At 41.0% G+C, this 17,283-nt stretch overlaps 1 protein-coding gene across 2 annotated transcripts in view; it reads left to right on the top strand.

Moving 5' to 3' along the window:
- fbxw7 (F-box and WD repeat domain containing 7) overlaps nucleotides 1–17,283 on the top strand; it is a 62,426-nt gene that overhangs the window by 31,018 nt on the left and 14,125 nt on the right. For both annotated transcript variants that reach the window (XM_014472651.2, XM_023333735.1), the window contains exons 2-7: nucleotides 4,119–4,201; nucleotides 5,457–5,598; nucleotides 10,536–10,670; nucleotides 10,761–10,884; nucleotides 12,437–12,573; nucleotides 13,040–13,153. In XM_014472651.2, the coding sequence (XP_014328137.1) occupies nucleotides 4,119–4,201; nucleotides 5,457–5,598; nucleotides 10,536–10,670; nucleotides 10,761–10,884; nucleotides 12,437–12,573; nucleotides 13,040–13,153 (735 nt within the window). The remainder of the gene's footprint in view (nucleotides 1–4,118; nucleotides 4,202–5,456; nucleotides 5,599–10,535; nucleotides 10,671–10,760; nucleotides 10,885–12,436; nucleotides 12,574–13,039; nucleotides 13,154–17,283) is intronic.

Here is a 17,283-nt window from a genome sequence, read left to right as displayed (position 1 = left end):
CTTTATTGGGTCGGGCAGAAGAGAGGGAACCCGGCGGTGATGAAGGGGGAGGGAAGAGGAGCGACTCGGCCGTGGTGATGCGTTCTCTCCGTCTCGTTAGCACAACAACAAGCTTTTTCTACTCTTCTTTTCTTTGATGTCCAGTTTCAGGTTTTCTCACAGAGGCACATACTGTTTTCTCCACCCAACCAGTACGGCCTTTTTTTTTTTTCTTCTCCTGTCTCACTCTGAAATACACACACAAAACAATACCCCACACAAACACACACCCTCTGCATGCATACACACACCCAGGCTCTCCTTGGCTACTGAACTGCCGATGCAGTGAGATCACCACTCTAAGAAAAAGACTTTTGGGTGTTATTTGCTACTCTAGATATCTAATAACTCACCCTAATTACACCGTCTTAAATTAAGTCCGACATAGGTTACACACCCGGCTTAGAAACCGGCTTAGAAACTTCCAGAGATGTTTCTGTACATTTCCCTTCATGGATTAACTGGGAGTTTTTCCAGTGAAACTCTCCACTTTTGCATACAGGAGATTAATTCTGAGGAGAAATAAGAAAAGACTGAAATAATTAACTGGAGCAGGAAACCTTTCACCCACAGGATATTGGTGTGTAATCATTTACACACAGGTTTGGTTTCTTGTCATTTGTTGTGGTCTAAACTTGTCAAAACTGGATTCCAAAAACACTTTGTTTAGAAGATTAATTGGTCATTTTCAAGTGAAAATTGCGTTTATGAGCAGGGATTTAAAAGTGGACCTGTAAAGCTGGGATGGTAAATGTGATGCATTTAAAAAAAGTGAGGGTGCACCAGTGGAAAAAGTTACTCTAGACCCCTGCGTCATATTTATTTTTTGATGTATCGTTTCTATGTATTATACTGATTAGCCTAAAAAGACAAAGGGCATTAATATTATAAGTTCTAAAGTAATCATGTTTAATTTGAAAGGGTTGGGAATCTTCTATAAACATTCATATTAGAGCCAGTCATACCTTTGAATATTTCATGTTTGAGTTTCTAGAGGGGGAAAAAACCATCTTACATTTAGATTTGCTGTTCATAACATTTCTGTAAGCCCAGGAAGCTGAAACCACAAACAGACGCTCAATCTTTCTCTCCTTTAAATTATAGTGATAAAAAAGAAAAGCACATATCTGGAGGTAGACGTGTAATCATGCCACTGTAGAGCCAGACAGCATGGAGTCAAATGTCCAGCGTTGTTCCCTGAGTAGAATACAATAGTACAATAATAAACCTGCATCCAAACGGCATTGTCTGCCTCGTAAGGAAAACATGGGTTGCTTTTGGTTTCTGGTTTCTATAAGCCATCATCTAATTATGCTCTGACTTGGCACAGATGCATGTTTTCCTGCACATGTTGCGGCAAAACAACTGAAAGCGACACAGTGGACAATAGCTAGCTTTGCCACCTGTGTAGTAACGGTGTACAAAGTTGGCCTGGAAGAAAAACCAAAAATTAACCGAGGAATTGCTGACGATGACCAAAGTCACTTTGCCCAAATCGGTATTTTTGGTATTTTAAATAAAAATGAAAAGAAAAGTTTTTTTCTTTTCTTTTTTTTTTTTGGTTTTGTAAGGTCGGCTACGCTCATGTCCCTTTAAGGCGCAGCTCTACCTGTGCTGCCTATAGTCACGTGACTCCACCACTTCCAGTCTTTAACAAGAATCGTAAAGAGAGAGGTTTTCAAACAGGAACTCAGTTTAATGGCTTCTGTAAGGAACAATAAAATCCTGAACAATTGGTCACCTGAGAAAAGAAGAGATTGTGACGATATGTGGCGTGAGTTTTTATTTTGAAAAGTAACTGCACTGGGGGCGTGGCTTAAATTCACTAGACTAGCAGCACAAAATTAGCACTTTGACATGGGAGGTCTCCAGGCCTCATCCGCTTTGGTCAAGGAGGAAGAGAAACTGCTCAGAAAAAAAAATGTCATCAATCATTTGGCAACATTTTGTGTTAATCAAAGTTCAGCTATTTTAAACTTCTACAGTTGTTCAGCTGTGCTTATTGGTTCAGTAACCAAGAAGCACAGTAACAAAATAGCTAAAAGTACACAGTTCCTTCATTTATTTTCAGATGCTGTAGTTTTAAAGTGGCAATAAAATTAGTTGTGAAAAAATAGTACAGAGGAATTTTGGTGTTAGTGTTATCGTTCACTAACAGCATATATGTGTGTGTGTGTGTGTGAATATGATGATATATATCAATATGTATCAATATGACTCATGATTCTGGCTTTCGGCCATACTACCTACCCAGCCATATAAAGAATGTTGGGACTTAAGCAGAGATGAACTTATATTTGAGCTTCAAAGATGAAGTTGTTCTTAAAATACTTCATGATTCTCTGCTGAACCAATTGAAAATGATTACGGGAAGGCCAGGCGGTTGCGTGTCGCGTCTCGTTGTGGCAGGACGCTAGAGGAACATGATCACTAATTCCTCTTGCTGAAGAAGGGAGGGTGATCATTCGCATGTGTGTTGATTAGTCTGGCCATGGAGAGTGGCAGGCATGGGATGAAGGAAACTTGGCTGGCCCAGGCCCTGCACACAGCCTCTTTTGTTTGCCCAGTCGGGTGGGTTGCAACGGGGACCCGAGGCAGCGCGCACACGCAGGTGATGAAGAATGATAAAGAAGCAACTCTCTGATGTTTGTTGTGAGCCGTCAATGTGAATCACAGCTAAAGAATGTGGCGTGTGCCCTCCTCCTGAGAGTTGCCGTATTCTGTGGTTATTTAGCGAACATTCTGTACCCTTGGAATCTGGGCGTGAATGTGTTTGGCTCTGGATATTATTGTACGTCTGGTTGCTTAGGGATCACCGTTCCCCGTTCTTGTGGTTATCATGTTCAGGATGGGAACACAAACACAGTTAAACACCCAGCCACTGTGCACTTTCTCACAGTGATGACTCTCTTTAGGTCTACCCATGGATCTGGTTTCTGTTTGAATCATCAAACATCAAAATGTTGAATTTATTCTGTAGCCAGTAGATGAATTTAATGCACACACACGTGTCTATCCAGTGGTGTTAATGTTTGAATGTCCTCAGTTTATTTTTTTAAATTTATTTATTTATTTTTTTCTCCCCTCCAGGGGGTCTTTTGTGGGCTCTAGTGTCCCTTATATAAAAGTAGGCTGACAGGAAACAGGGAAGGAGAGGGGGGAAGACATGGAATAGAATAGAAGTACTTTATTCATCCCAACAGGGAAATTACTTCGCAGTTACAGCATAGACACAAGACACAATAACAACTACCACTGAGTAGTAGTTGTAGATAAAATAAAAAAATTAAAAAAAACATATAAAATGCTATAAATTGTAACATGCGGCAAATATCGTCGGGTCGAACCCGCAACAGCCGACTCAAGGCCTCATAACGTGGGTCGCGCTGTCCCCTACACCACCTCAGCACATCCTGAATGTCCTCAGTTTAATAGTTTATGCTGACAATGTTTCTGACCTGCCAAAGCAGTCCTCCGTTTTTAAAAACATTCCTGACCTTCTTAAGGTTCCATTCAGAAATATTCATGCCACCGGCTGGTCTTCTAGCTGCAGATGCTTTTTTGGGGATCTCTCATCTGAAGATGGAAAATGTTTTTCCTTTTCCTCTTTGCAAAGTCACTCAAGCTCAGTCAGAAGTAATGGAGAGCATTTGTGAGCATGAATTTTTTCGAGTCTTGCTACAGACTCTGAATTGGATTCAGGTCTGGACTTTGATTGGACAATTATGTCTCTTCAATCTGGTTTGTCTGTTGTACCTGTGACTGAGTAGAATAGAAATATACTCTTATTGTCCCACAGTGGGGAAATTCTGGTTCAACAGCAGCAAAGGGACAGAACACTGAGGCATGTAGGCTCTACGTAGGTTTTATGTTGGTGTGTCACTTCATCATAAAGTACAAAATGAAAACCGTTTTTAATTTTCACATTTTGTGGAAAGGCTTGTTGGTAAATTCCTTGTAAAACGCTGCCTCCTTAAAAAAGAAGTGTGATTTATATATCTTTTTCCTTACTGAACATAAACTCGAGTGGTGTCATGTTTTCTAACGTTCTTCCTTTATTTCCCTCCTTTTCTCCTCAGATGAAGAGAAAGTTGGACCATGGCCCAGAGGTCCGATCTTTCCCTTCAGGGAAAAAGCCCTGCAAAGGCCCGGAGTATCCGAGGTACGTGCAGAGATCCTGTTCTCCGCCGTTTTCCTGAGGTCACCAGGCCCCGTCCGTTCCCTTGTTTGCCATCTTCCACGCAGCGTAACGGTGCCAATAAAAATGTCAAATGTTCTGAACTCTGAGAGCTGCGTTCGTCCTCCAGCGGGAGGTCGGTTACGTCCGCAGCGTCCTGCCTGCGGCTTGTTCCTCTGCCGCTCGATCTTTAATGCATGAGTTCACATGTAGCTGCTTTAAAATTCAAATCCAACACAACCACTTCTGCGTAAACGGTGCGCTGTAACAGGGTCCCTGTGCCATTAAAAATGAATCGATAATGAAACCGACCCCCTGGCTTTCAGTTTTTAATGCCAGCTGACTGCACTTGAAGCTTGGAGAGGTTCTCCTGCGGTCCGGACCCGGATCAGTGGTTCTAGAAACCTCCTGCCACAGAGATGTGCTCTTGCACAGTTGGTCAAATGAAATCTATTTTCTGTACCTGATTGAAAATAAACGCAGCTTAGCAGAAATCTTTTTGTTTGTCCAGATTTAATTTGTATTTAAACATTTAAAACAAAATGATTTCCTTTAAGCCTTCCTGAGTATAACATGGAAACCTGAGAATCTTCAGACATGTTTGGTTTGAGACAATAAAAAGATATTTTTGAAAATATTCAGAAAGTGGCAGTTTTTGGTATAGGTTACATGGGCAGTTGCACAGGGCAGCAAAGGGGCAGAGCACCAAAGAACTAGAAAATAAAATATATCTTATCTGTCAATTGTCCCCAGAACAAGTTTGCAACTACTTGTATGCATGTGCAGAGGAGTAAGTTTCCCTTAGTTGCTGTTGAGTACTGGGAAAACTCACGACCTGTTTTCTGCTGCAAGAAAAAAAAAGAGAAAAAAGTCAAATAGATTATACTTTTCATTTTAATTAGTTGGAGTGCGGCAGAAGGCGGGGTTTGGCCAGGGCACCATTCCTACAAGAACCAGAAGTGTGTGCATATTTATATTGTGAGCATTGTGAGTTAGGCATAGAGATTATTCACAGCGCTAGATTAATTTGATTACATTTTTTAATCGACTCACTGCACTGATTTAAATATTTGTCCGGGTCACAGCAAAGCATTGCCAGACACTCCCGGAATATGTTCCTTATTGTTCATGCTGAAAGCAGAGCTTCCTCTGCTGCCTGTTCGTGCGCTCATTTCCTGTAGAGGAGCAACAAGAGGGCCGATGCTGACTTTAAATGTGCTTTGTTGTGTGTAAATTGCAGCCCAACAGGAATTGTCCCGTGTCCAGCCACACCCACCACTTTCGGCCACATCAGAGCGGCCAACGGCCAGGGCCAGCAGAGACGACGAATCACCTCAATCCAGCCTCCTACGGGGCTCCAGGAATGGCTCCGAACATTTCAGGTGAGCCACCTCTGGCGGGCCGTCAGAGAGCAGGTGTCCGTCCAATCACTGCACTTTTAGTCTCCCATGTAATTGGTTGCCTTGTTGTGTCGGCCCAGCACATTATCAGGAGCACCGTGGTGGTGGATTGGGATGTAGCTGCTGGACAGAACAGCAATGAATAGATGAGAAGGGTTCAGAGCTGTTTATTAAAGCTTCATCAGAATCTGATCAACTATCTCAATGTTTCTGATAGTGATGTATTTTTTAATTTTTTCACTTTCTGTAATGGCCAACACCGATCCATTACAGAGTTGACTTAAAACGTTTCTTTTTTAAAAAAAAAAAAACACAGACATAAATGCACTGAATTCCAAATTTATTTGGTAACTGCACCAGTACAGCACACTTAAATCCACCAATAGCTTTCCAAACTTGGTGAAACATGTAAAAACAACTTTAATTTGTTCAGTCAGTGCAGTTAGGAGTAGAACAGCCAGTAGCTCAGATTCCATCACAATTGTGCGCCAAATGTATTCATAATACCTCATTTTTGATGTTGGCAAAATTTTGCAATTGCAGCGTTTTGATTAAACGTATTAAAATCACACGTGCATAAGTTTGTTTCCATAAGTCTTTAAAAACATGCTATGCCATCATTCTGCTACCACTTCCTGTTGATATAACCGAAAAACCACATCATCCGAGCACCTAAACCTTTTATTGAAAGATTTACTTGTCAAACCTGCCATCACTTTTTTTGTGTCTTGTTAGTCTGGAGCTGTAATGACCTCCGACCTCAAGGATATAAGATGTAATATAAACTTATTAGCCTTGATAATCCCGATGATTTCGTTGCTGTAATGACTTGTCATAGATTTCATTTCCACAGAGAGTTATGACTTATTATCTTATAATAGCTGTGTGAACCTGTGACCCCTCTGTGTTTGTTCTAAACATTATTTCATCAAACATATTTCTATTCTGACGGCAAGAGGGAGATGAAGTGCCGTCTGTAGAGGCTGGACGTGTTTTCTTGTTATTACTGGTTTGTGGTGAATTTAAGAAATAACGCATTTGATACAGTAGACCGCAAGCTAGCAAAGAATCACAAAAATATACATCAATTCCCTATTTTTTTCCCCCACAAATGCACAACTCAATTTGAAGTATATTAGATTGAGAAGAAAAATTTTTTCCAGACTTTTAGAAATCCTTCTGGACTAGCCCTTTGACTCCAGGTCAGAACAGATCAGGATTTTCTTCCACTGCAACAGATATTCTCATCTGCTACTTAGAGTTGCACCGATCCAATATCAATATCTGTATCGATCCCGACTTTTGAAAAAATTCTGATTCTGGTACCAGTGACAATCTGCCCAATTCATAAGGACAGATCTATTCAATCTAATTCTGTGCTTTATGCTTTGAGTGACATCATGCCTTATTATTTATTTTACATTGTATTAAGAATTCCTAATTTCTGAAACATTTCAATGGTTTGCTGCAGTTTATTTTTTACATGTTTAACCAACATAGTCAACCTGTTGTTTGTGTCACTTTATTTATTTCCCATTGGCTGTTGGAATCCTAATTGCCCTGACTGAACAAATTATAGTTGAGTAATTTTTAAACAAAGCTTCTGAAGCTGTTGGTGTATTTAAGTGTGCTGTACTGGTGCAGTGTTACCAAATAAATTTGTAACTCAGTCATTTATGTCTGTGTTTAAAACAAAAAAAGAGAAACATTTTAAGTCAATTCAGAACAGTTTTTCTTTATTGGATCGGTATCGACTGATGCTAAACCTCAGGTATCCAGGTATCGGAAGTGAAAAAGTGGATCAGTGCATCCCTGCCGTTTGTTGTTTAAACACCATGATCCCAGAATCCTTCTTCATGCATCCTTCTCAAGCAATTACAACCATACTTACGTCGCAATGCTTTAATAGGGTTGATATTGTCATACCTCTAATAAATGTGGGGGGGGAAAGTGTATTCAAGTGTTATTCTGACCATGTTTTCAGTCCACCAAATTTTTGCTGCAGTTGTGAAAGACGGGTTATAACAAGGTAGAAATTTTAGAAGAGAAAATAATTTTAATCTCAGGTTGAGAGGACGGACCTGAGGAGGAGAGGCTCGTGTTTGAAGCTGAAGATCAGTGGCTGGAGTTGATGTAAGAGTTAACTATCTGTTGCTCAGCGCTGTGTTTGTGGGCAGCTCTCTGCAGCCCCTCATTACCCTGAGAACCAGCACCTCCTTCAGTTGCCAAATTACAGGTGTAGAGCCAGATTTTCCACTCTGCCTGTAATCAGCGTCAGAGCCCGGCTTTTCCAGGGCAGGGGACCTGCGTCTGCCGGCTTCAGCAAACACCTCAGAGTGTTGTTCTGAAGAAACAGTTGAAATGTTGAAGCTGGAGGAATTAAACTACCGACTGGTGCTGCAAAGCAACTTTATGGTGTCAAACTTTTCCACTGATGCACTGGTGGAAAAACCCAAGACCTGGAGCACATCCACGCCTCACTTGCTGCCTTTCCATGACGAAGGTGCGGGAAAATTAGCCTATATTCTGCTAACATAGGAAAAACACAATTTTGCAATTGCAAGAAATTAAAATAAAATCACATGTGGATAATTTTGTAAAGGGAGAGTATTATATATCATAGTATTATATAGCACAATCAAGTAACCGTTAACTTCATGCTATATAAATCAAAGATGTCTCAAAATAAAATGGACTTTGTAATTTAATACCTTGAAATTGGGCCTCTGTCTCTTTAAAAACTCCTGCTCCATATGAAACTCCGCCTTCAGGAAGTCATCACAAAATGGCTCCTCTATTAAACCTTTAAGAAGGTTTTTCCCAGCGTTGCACCGAGAAGTAGCTCCTGTAATGATGTGCAGTTCCACCAGGTGTTTGCTAACTCTTTCTGGCTAGTCTGAAGGAGTTGAGTGAGGTGAAAACTTGCAAACTTTAGCTCTGAGGAAGAACTTTGCTTGAATGCGGCGCTAGGTCGCATTCAAGCGACACCCAGGCATTTTGCAGAGCTGAATGGTTGCCATAGAGATGAAAGAATCAAACACTTCAGGTTTGTTTATGATGAGGGAATAACATTATAACATGATATAAAGCTCAAACAAGTTGATTTTACACAACAATGCCGCTTTAAAAACATCCTGTGTCATCATCCTCCAACTACTTCCTGTCATCTTATTTTTCATGGTTTGCGCCAGTAGAAACATCCATGATGTGAAAAAAGTGTTTCCATCACAGTTTTGCAAAAATAAATCGATTTTGATTCGGCTGAAAAAACACCAAAATGCCAAAACTTTATCAACAAACAAGTTTTTTCCAAACTGGCGTGTTCCCATTTAATTTCGAAATGTCAAATCGTGCAATTATACAGCCAATGGAAACGCAGCTACTGATGGACGACTGTGTTCTGTTTGCTTCACTTTTTTCACTTTCACCTGCAGTCATGCTCAGAGACGTGGAGGCAATGCTTTTAAGGCACTGCTATGTGTGAATGTTTGTATTGCTGCCCTGCAATTCCCACTTTTCATTTTTCTGAATAATATCTGCAGAAATGATGTGGTTTGGAAATAAAACCAGAGTTTATTACAGAAGTAGATCAGAGAGAAACTATGTTTGGCTCATCTATCTGGTTCAATAGAGTCTTGTTACGCTGTGCAGCAGAATGTCTATAACTGGCTCAGTGTTTCATATCAACAACTCCATATTATAGACAATCCAATAAAATAGCTGCAAGCCTTTTTACTGGAAGATAAACTGCATTCAGCTTCCTAATTCCACCAGTACCACCAGTGAGTTTATAGAAATGTCACCCTTTAATTCTTCTGTGAAGTCAGTCGGCTCTGTTTGCTTCTATTTCACACTTTAATGGCTGAAAATGAACTTTGACCTCTGTCTTTGTCACATTTTCTTCTCACCTTTCATTCATTTGCCTTTTGGAGCACCTTTGTTCAGCTCAGCTTTATGGGTTGGAGCAAAGGATGCTGGGTAAAGCCTGAAATGTTCGACTTTTCTTGCATTAAGCCATCTTGACTCAGGCGGATGAATCCTTCTGGGAGTTTGGACGCTGCACGTTTTATTCACTCTGGTTATCTTTGATAATTCTAAAAAGAAAAAAGTGTAACAACAAAGAACTCTCAACAATTATTGTTTTTCTGTTAAATACATTTTTTAAATTTGTTTGGGTTCCAAAAATCACCTTCCATCTACACCTACAGGGCGTCAAACTCATTTTCATTTTGGGCCATCTCCAAAATTTGAATGTTGTTAAAGGGCCAGTTGTGCCAGAATCTGATAATAGAACCCATTAAACTGTTCAAATATCAATAAGTATCTGTTGATTTGAGAATTCAATAAGTGTTCCTTAAAAAAAAATAAAAAATTGAACACCTTTTCAGTCCATCCAGAATTTCTTGATTGTTTTTGTAGGGTTTTTTGCCATCAAAATCACAGATATTCTGGTGCTAATTTAGAAATATTTGAATTTTTTTTTTCTTTTTCAATATTTGCGCTAATGTATGACGTGAAATGTGACTTTTTATTAACCACCGTATCGATCACGGACTACAACTTGACATCAAGTAAAACAAAGGCAGCAGTCACTTAAATGCTGTTTTTGGCCAATTTTGAGAAAAAATTACAGCAAAAGCTGAAAAAATGTTGAATTTTGCATGAATTTAGTGGATTTGCAAAAAAGTGGAGGGACTTACTGATGTAATTTGGAGTCTATAGGGCCACATAAAAAGCTACAGCGGACCAGATTTGGACCCCGGGCCTTGAGTTTGGCAGGTGTGATCTACATCCTTTTCCAGATTGATGCTGTAATGATGTCATCTAAAACTGAGCACGTTTATTGTTTGGCGTCGTTGTCAGCCGGTGTCTGGCCCCTGAATGAAACCTGTCTCCACGTTTGCTTGTGCTGTCTGCAGAGCTGGAGCGGCCCAGAGAAGCTGCTAGCGCTGGATGAGCTGATCGACAGCTGTGAGCCCACACAGGTCAAGCATATGATGCAGGTGATCGAGCCGCAGTTTCAGCGCGACTTCATCTCCCTGCTGCCCAAAGAGGTGAGCGCCTCCTATCGCCTGGCCCTCTGCCTGTTGTCCTGTTCTGTTGTGAATTTGCAGCCCTCTAACGTTGTCTTGGTCCGTCAACAGTTGGCTTTGTACGTACTTTCATTCCTGGAACCGAAGGACCTCCTGCAAGCGGCGCAGACGTGTCGCTACTGGCGCATCCTGGCAGAGGACAACCTGCTGTGGAGAGAGAAATGCAGGGAAGAGGGTGAGTCTGGCTGCTTCCCACTGGGGCTGTCGGAATAATGGATTCTTGGAAATGAATCACTCAAAAATGCTAGCATGCATTAAAATCGATGTAAACCTGTAAATGTAGCTCCTCCACTCCCTGTAGAATCACCCAGTGAGCTGAGAGCATCCAGAAACGGCATGATCACTCTCTTTAGCCGACAAGAGAACACAAGCGTTGTTCTGCATGCTAGCTATGCTAACGCAACAGGCTAACTCTACCACACTGATGTTAGAGAGCAACTTAAACAGTTAGTGATTAAATATTAGGGTCACAAAAACTCAGAGATGGTGCTTGGTTGGTCTGAGCTACCTGTCTAGATGAGCTTCCCAACTGAAAAGTTACAAACTGTGTCCCGTTTCCTGTCCTGTGACGCTCTGTTCTGCTGTTCCGGTCCCGTTCCGTTCCAGTGTGGTGTGAGTTAATGCAGGAAAATGTCAATCAGCTGAGACTGATCTGCTACTAAACAGGCAGCAGTGAAACAGCCAGAGCTCCAGTTGTAAGGGTAGCTAATAATAACAATGGTGGTGCCAGGCTGGAGCTGACAATTAGAGCAGAAAGAGCCAGTAACCCGTAGCAACCCACCCTGCTCCTGTAGCTGATCACTAAAGAAGTGACTGTGCAAAAATTACTATCAGGCAGAAATTGTACAGAGCTGCTGCTGAATACATCGTCACGGACCGGATCCTTGTTTACACTGTAAAAATGTGTTTTATTATGCTCCAGATCCATGTTTGATTTGAAGCAGGTTATTTTATTTTTGAATTTGTCCTTTATTGCTGTCTCAGTAACACTGATTTGGATCAACAGCAAATGAACAGACAGATGGAAGAACTCAATGTCTCACTGAAGATAAGCAGTTATAAGATCAAACAACTGCGCACCTGAATCAAAGTTCATCCTCCTCTAACAGATATTATGGGAGGATACTTCTATGAAATATTATCTTGTCTGTTATACCAAACGGGGAAGTGACACTTTTAAACTTCTTATTTTTGCAAGTGAGGGCTGAATTCTCCTCTATTTATACAAAGTTCCCACAAGACCAGACCGGAACATTGACCTGGAAATGCGCCATCTTAGTAGGCAACCTGTGTCACAGTGTTACATAAGAGCATCATTACTGAGAGTTAAATGAGTTTTTTAAGGCTTTTTCTGCTCTTTGAGAGAACCAGTTCAGTAACTAGCTACAGTCAACAAGTCATTTGTGTTTGCTGAGAGTCGTACAGTGAGGAGGATGACGATGTGATCGGCTGTGACTACAAGAATTGACAGCATGTGTGGTTGTATTTAAGTCCATAAGCTTGATCCGTGTCTCAAAATAAATATGGTCACAAAAGCAGAGATTGCATTTGCTGAAGTACAACAGCGACTCTGAATGTAACATGTAACTTTTTTTTGTTCAATCACAGGTGTTGCAGCAGGAATAGTTTGACCACAGTGACCACCCTGCTGAGGGTGGTGCAGATCTTAGACACTCCTGCTATTTTGTACTGTGAAGCACATTCAGCTTGTGTTTCTCTCCATGCAGGTATCGACGAGCCTCTGCCCCCGCGGAAAAGGAAGGTGGCCAAGCCGGGCTTCACCCACAGCCCCTGGAAAAGCGCCTACATCAGGCAGCACAGGATAGACACCAACTGGAGGAGAGGGGACCTGAAATCACCCAAGGTAGCTTCCTCTATTGATTCCCACTGGGGTTAGATGATGATGAAGATCTGTTATCAGGCACCTTTAAGTTAAAGAAAGCGGCTTCAAACGAGGCCTGAGGGTTGGAATTGATGGAAAATGGTGATAAGTCACGTCCACAGTGTTCCACTGAAATAATAATGGAGCAGGCTCTCAGGACGGTGTCCTTCAGTCTGAGGTCTGGTTTTATCTTTTACCAGTGAAGAAAGTTTTCTTCACATCATGACCCTGAAAAATAAAATCTTTAGGAGACCTTGGAGGTTGCCGTTGCTTCTGGGACATCTGGAGGTCATTTTAGGACACAGATTATCTTCCTGAGGTCTTTGTTTTCTTCTGTATGGGCACATAAACTCAGAACCAAACACTTTCCCTGAAATCTCACTCTGACCCCTGGAGACACGCCGCTGTCGTCCTCCTGTTGTCTTCATCCTGTCTCTCCTGTCACAAGGTGCTGAAGGGACACGACGACCATGTGATCACCTGCCTCCAGTTCTGCGGCAACCGCATTGTCAGCGGCTCTGACGACAACACACTGAAGGTCTGGTCGGCCATCACAGGAAAGGTAGTTCTGTTTCTATTCTATAGCGGGGTTTTCTGGAGTCAGACTGGTCACCAGGCCTGTTTTCAATTTATGGCAAAGATACATGGGAATATTTTTGCAGCAGTTTTTGCCTAAAACTTTGAAGGGGACGTGTTATGCAAAATTAACATTTTTGTACTTCCATTTGGGTTTCTATTTGTAAAAATAGTCAAAGCGCTTAAAAAAAAATCACTCAGCCGTTTTTTGGCAATAAGCTGATGTTATTTGGTGTCTGGAAAATGAGCCGTTTCATAAACCTTCTGGAATGTAATGTCACAAATCAGCAGGCACTGCTAACCCGTCACCTAGCAATCTCGGCAAAGCCCAGCCCGTTACCTAGCAACCTCAGGAAAGCCCCAAGCGGTTCTGATGTTTGGTCAGCTTGTTGCACTGCTGTATGCACTGTAGAATGGCTGCTGGAAAATACAAGTGTTTTGGTGTAGACTTACCATTCAGAAACCACTTGCTGCATTCTTGTTGGCTGTGCAGGAGGCTTCACTTCTGCTTTTCAAAGACGTAAGGTTATATAATTGAGCATCTGTTTGCAGCCATTTTCATGTGCAAGTGTGAACGTTGAGTTGGGGGGGCCCTGCCAGCAAAACACTTATTTGCTTTTAAAGATACAGAGGCCCTAAAACATTATGAGAGGAGCTCAAAACAAACAAAAATGTCATTATCGAGGAATGATTTTGTGCAAAAAACGTGAAGAATGTTTTTTAGAGCCCCTACACCTTTACTGACCTGTTTGCGGAAGCATTACAGGTCACATTTAAAAGAAAGACAATCAGGAATGAGCTTGAATCATCCCAGCTCTAGTGTTAAGCTGATGAAGTGTGAGGTGTTGGAGTCCTGGATGTTGCCTGGAAGCTTTTGAGGAAATGAACCCTTCTGATCAGAGAATGTGACATCATGCAGAACCAAAGCTGATTCTCAACAACAACTGTGATCAGTAGAGACTTTCCCTCTACAAAGGAACCTCTTTCCAGAAATATTTACTCTGGTGTTGTTGCAGATTAAATCCTATTAGAATAAATAATTTCTGTTTAATGCTGACAGAAGAAAACACAGTAAACCACCAAAAATTATGATTTATATCATTAAGCTGCACACCGTAACTGATTCTAAACAGATTTTCAAATTTACTGATATTTATTGATTTGCTTGTGGAACAAGCGGTGGAGAAAGTATCAAAAATAACATTTCCGATCATACGCAATTTTGTTTTGTTTACCATCAATAACTGCAATCTATAATGACAATGGTAAATCAAAATTATCAAAATTTTTCACAATAAATAATGAATGTTTGCTTTTCAGTGTTGATTTGATTCACAGTCCTGGTGTTGGTCTGTCACGTAAAAGAAATAAACACAGCAATAAAACATGAAAAGCATTATGATTGCTTGTTCCTAGTGCTGTATGAAAACAAATATTTCATTTGCCTCGTGTTATTTTGAAAGGCAGCATGTTCACCGCATGTCTCAGCTGGAGGAACTCACAGCAGCAGGGTGTCTGTCGTCTCTGGTGATCAAAACTTTTCTCTGCATCCAGATCCAATCTTCTTCTGAAGAGCCTCACCAGTCTGCTTTGGCTTCTTACGTTGATGTGTTTCGCAGCGCTGCTCCACAGCATCCGCCTGCACACACTGTTGGTATGCATAGCAGGAGCTGGAGCGGTCACACTGGGCTGCTGCTTTATTAAAAAGGAGGTGGAGGTGTGGAGAGGTTGCAGATCAGTGTTTATGTCTCCTTGTTGTACTTCAATTTAACTAATAATCTATAATGATCATCTAAGCACACAACTGGAACATGTCTTCTGTTTTTTCTTCACAATATTACATCCGTATTCGGGAACCATCTTTGTGGAGTTCTTTATAGACATGTTGCAATGCGACTCCTTGCGCGTTAGACCCCATCCTCCAGCTCTCTGCTGGAGGGCAAAAAAACTGCTCACTGATGATGACTAGCATTGGTTTTAACTGTCAAGTCGTCAATATGACGAGTTAAATCTTAAATACACATGTGATATATAAAAGTAAAAAGGGTGTGGTGCTTTGCTGCATACAAGACTATCACATTTCACAGGTCAGGTGTAAGATTTAAGAAAAAAAAAGATGGAGAGGGAAGTATCACAAGTACGCTAGCTTGACTTTGACAACTTTAACATGTAGATGTGCTGTGGAATTCAGAGTGTTGTGGTTCAGTTTGAAAAAATAACCAATCTACACAACAACTCTGGCTGTGTGGGAAATGTTTGTGTATTTTTTGGTGTTGAATCCTGATACAGCAGTGGAGCTGTTGTCAGTTAATTGCTATAGCAACAGGTATGTGTTTAGCTTAGTTGACAGAGAACAAGAAAAAATAAGAATATGGGTGGTTTTTAGTTGTTCAATGGTTTTTCTGTGTTATTTTTCCCTTTGCTGTGACGCCAAATTATAACCTACATCTCCATGTTTCATTTAGTTAACTGAATTGTTCTACCGCCAGTAGAATTCTTGCAGTAAAAGAATCGTCTTTTTGCCCTCCAGCGTTGCACAGCATTTCCATATGTAAACAATAATATGCAACGTGCCTATAGGCATCTATGCTGTGCATTTTCACTCAGTTATGGATTTTTGGCATTCTTGGCATATAGTGAGGGTGTGGGGGAAGCTTTTTATGGATGCAAAGATTCTCCTTTACACATGCTAATGTTGGCTCTGGGGCCATGGTTAATTATAAACCCACCAGTAACAGCATTTGCTGATCTGAGTCGATCTCACCAAGGTGATCCGACGGGCAGGGAGCTGGCTTTGGCTCTGCTTCACTAAAACCCAAACGTCTAGCTGACGGGTTGCTGAGTTACGGGCTCAGCGGCTGCATGTTGGGGGTAGGAGTGTGCAGTGATTCGCAGCAGCAGGATGAACCACCTTCATTGAGACCGGCCGGCTCGTCGCCTGCAGCGTTTGAACTGCCTCACCATTGTTTGCTTGCAGCAGAAAAACAAGCTGGAATCTGTTTGTTTGGGTGCTGCAGTCAGACCACACTACCCCCTCACACTCCCACCTCCCACCTCAATGCTCCTGAAAGAACAGTCAGTGAGGCTGAGTCAACCCTTTCAGTGAACCGTCTGTCGATGCTCATAAAACCAAAGTAAAAATCCTATAAGGGTCCAAGCTCTCTTCATTCCTCCTTCTTCTTCTCTGTTGCCAGCCTTTATTAGTTATTACCTGTTATATGGTTTCACCTTCAAGTGTTACCTGTGGAGCAATCAGGCGTGTTTAATATAAATTCAGATATTAGAATCTGTATCGGTCCTGATATTGACAAAAATTCTTGATCAGGTATCGATGACAACGAGCCCAATCCATAAAGGCAGATCTATCTATTTAGTCTAATTCTATGCTTTGTGCTCTGAGTGCTCTTTATTTTACATCATACTTAGAATCCCTAATTGCACTTTCTAAATCATTTGAAAAAAAGATTTGTTGCACTTTATTTTTACATGTTTAACCAGCGCAGTCAGCCTGATTTTTGGTCTCCACATTTTCCTAAAGTTTAAATTTGCGAATGTCAATTTTTGCTTCTACCAAAAATCCTTCTGATGTATGATATGAGAGGAGCAACAGTAAAGTTGTTCTCTAGCGTTTCTTCCATCACCATCTACAACAACTCTTGAAATGAGTTACAGCAACGTTTAATTTCCCTTTGGGATCAATAGAGTATTTTTGAATTGAATTGAATTAAAACAGGACTGGGGAAGAGTTGGCCTGTGATGAAGAAATCAAGAGCTGTTGACCCTGAGAGCCAGCAGGTCTCTAAATATTATATTATAGTTATTAAACCCATCTATGTGAAATCCTGCTCCTATCAAAGATGAGCGAGTTAGAAACGTGATCTAAATGTTAATATTTTCAACAAATTAGTGCAGCTAAATCCTGCTCATTATTATGTTTTTTTTTGCTCCATTTGTTCCCTCCTTGAATTATATTTTTGGATGAAACGCTTGAATCGAACGCACGCTGAGAGACAATCAGAAAATTAACTCTTATTATCTCAATATTTGTGAGTATAAAGGGGGAAAAAAACAGCTAGTAAACAAAACTGCCTTGTATTTGTCTTCATGAAAGTAGTT

This window comes from Xiphophorus maculatus, chromosome 5 (assembly GCF_002775205.1).
Source record: "Xiphophorus maculatus strain JP 163 A chromosome 5, X_maculatus-5.0-male, whole genome shotgun sequence".
Classification (NCBI taxonomy): domain Eukaryota; kingdom Metazoa; phylum Chordata; class Actinopteri; order Cyprinodontiformes; family Poeciliidae; genus Xiphophorus; species Xiphophorus maculatus.
Note: the sequence above shows the minus strand (reverse complement) of the source record. Positions and strands in the feature narration are given on the sequence as shown.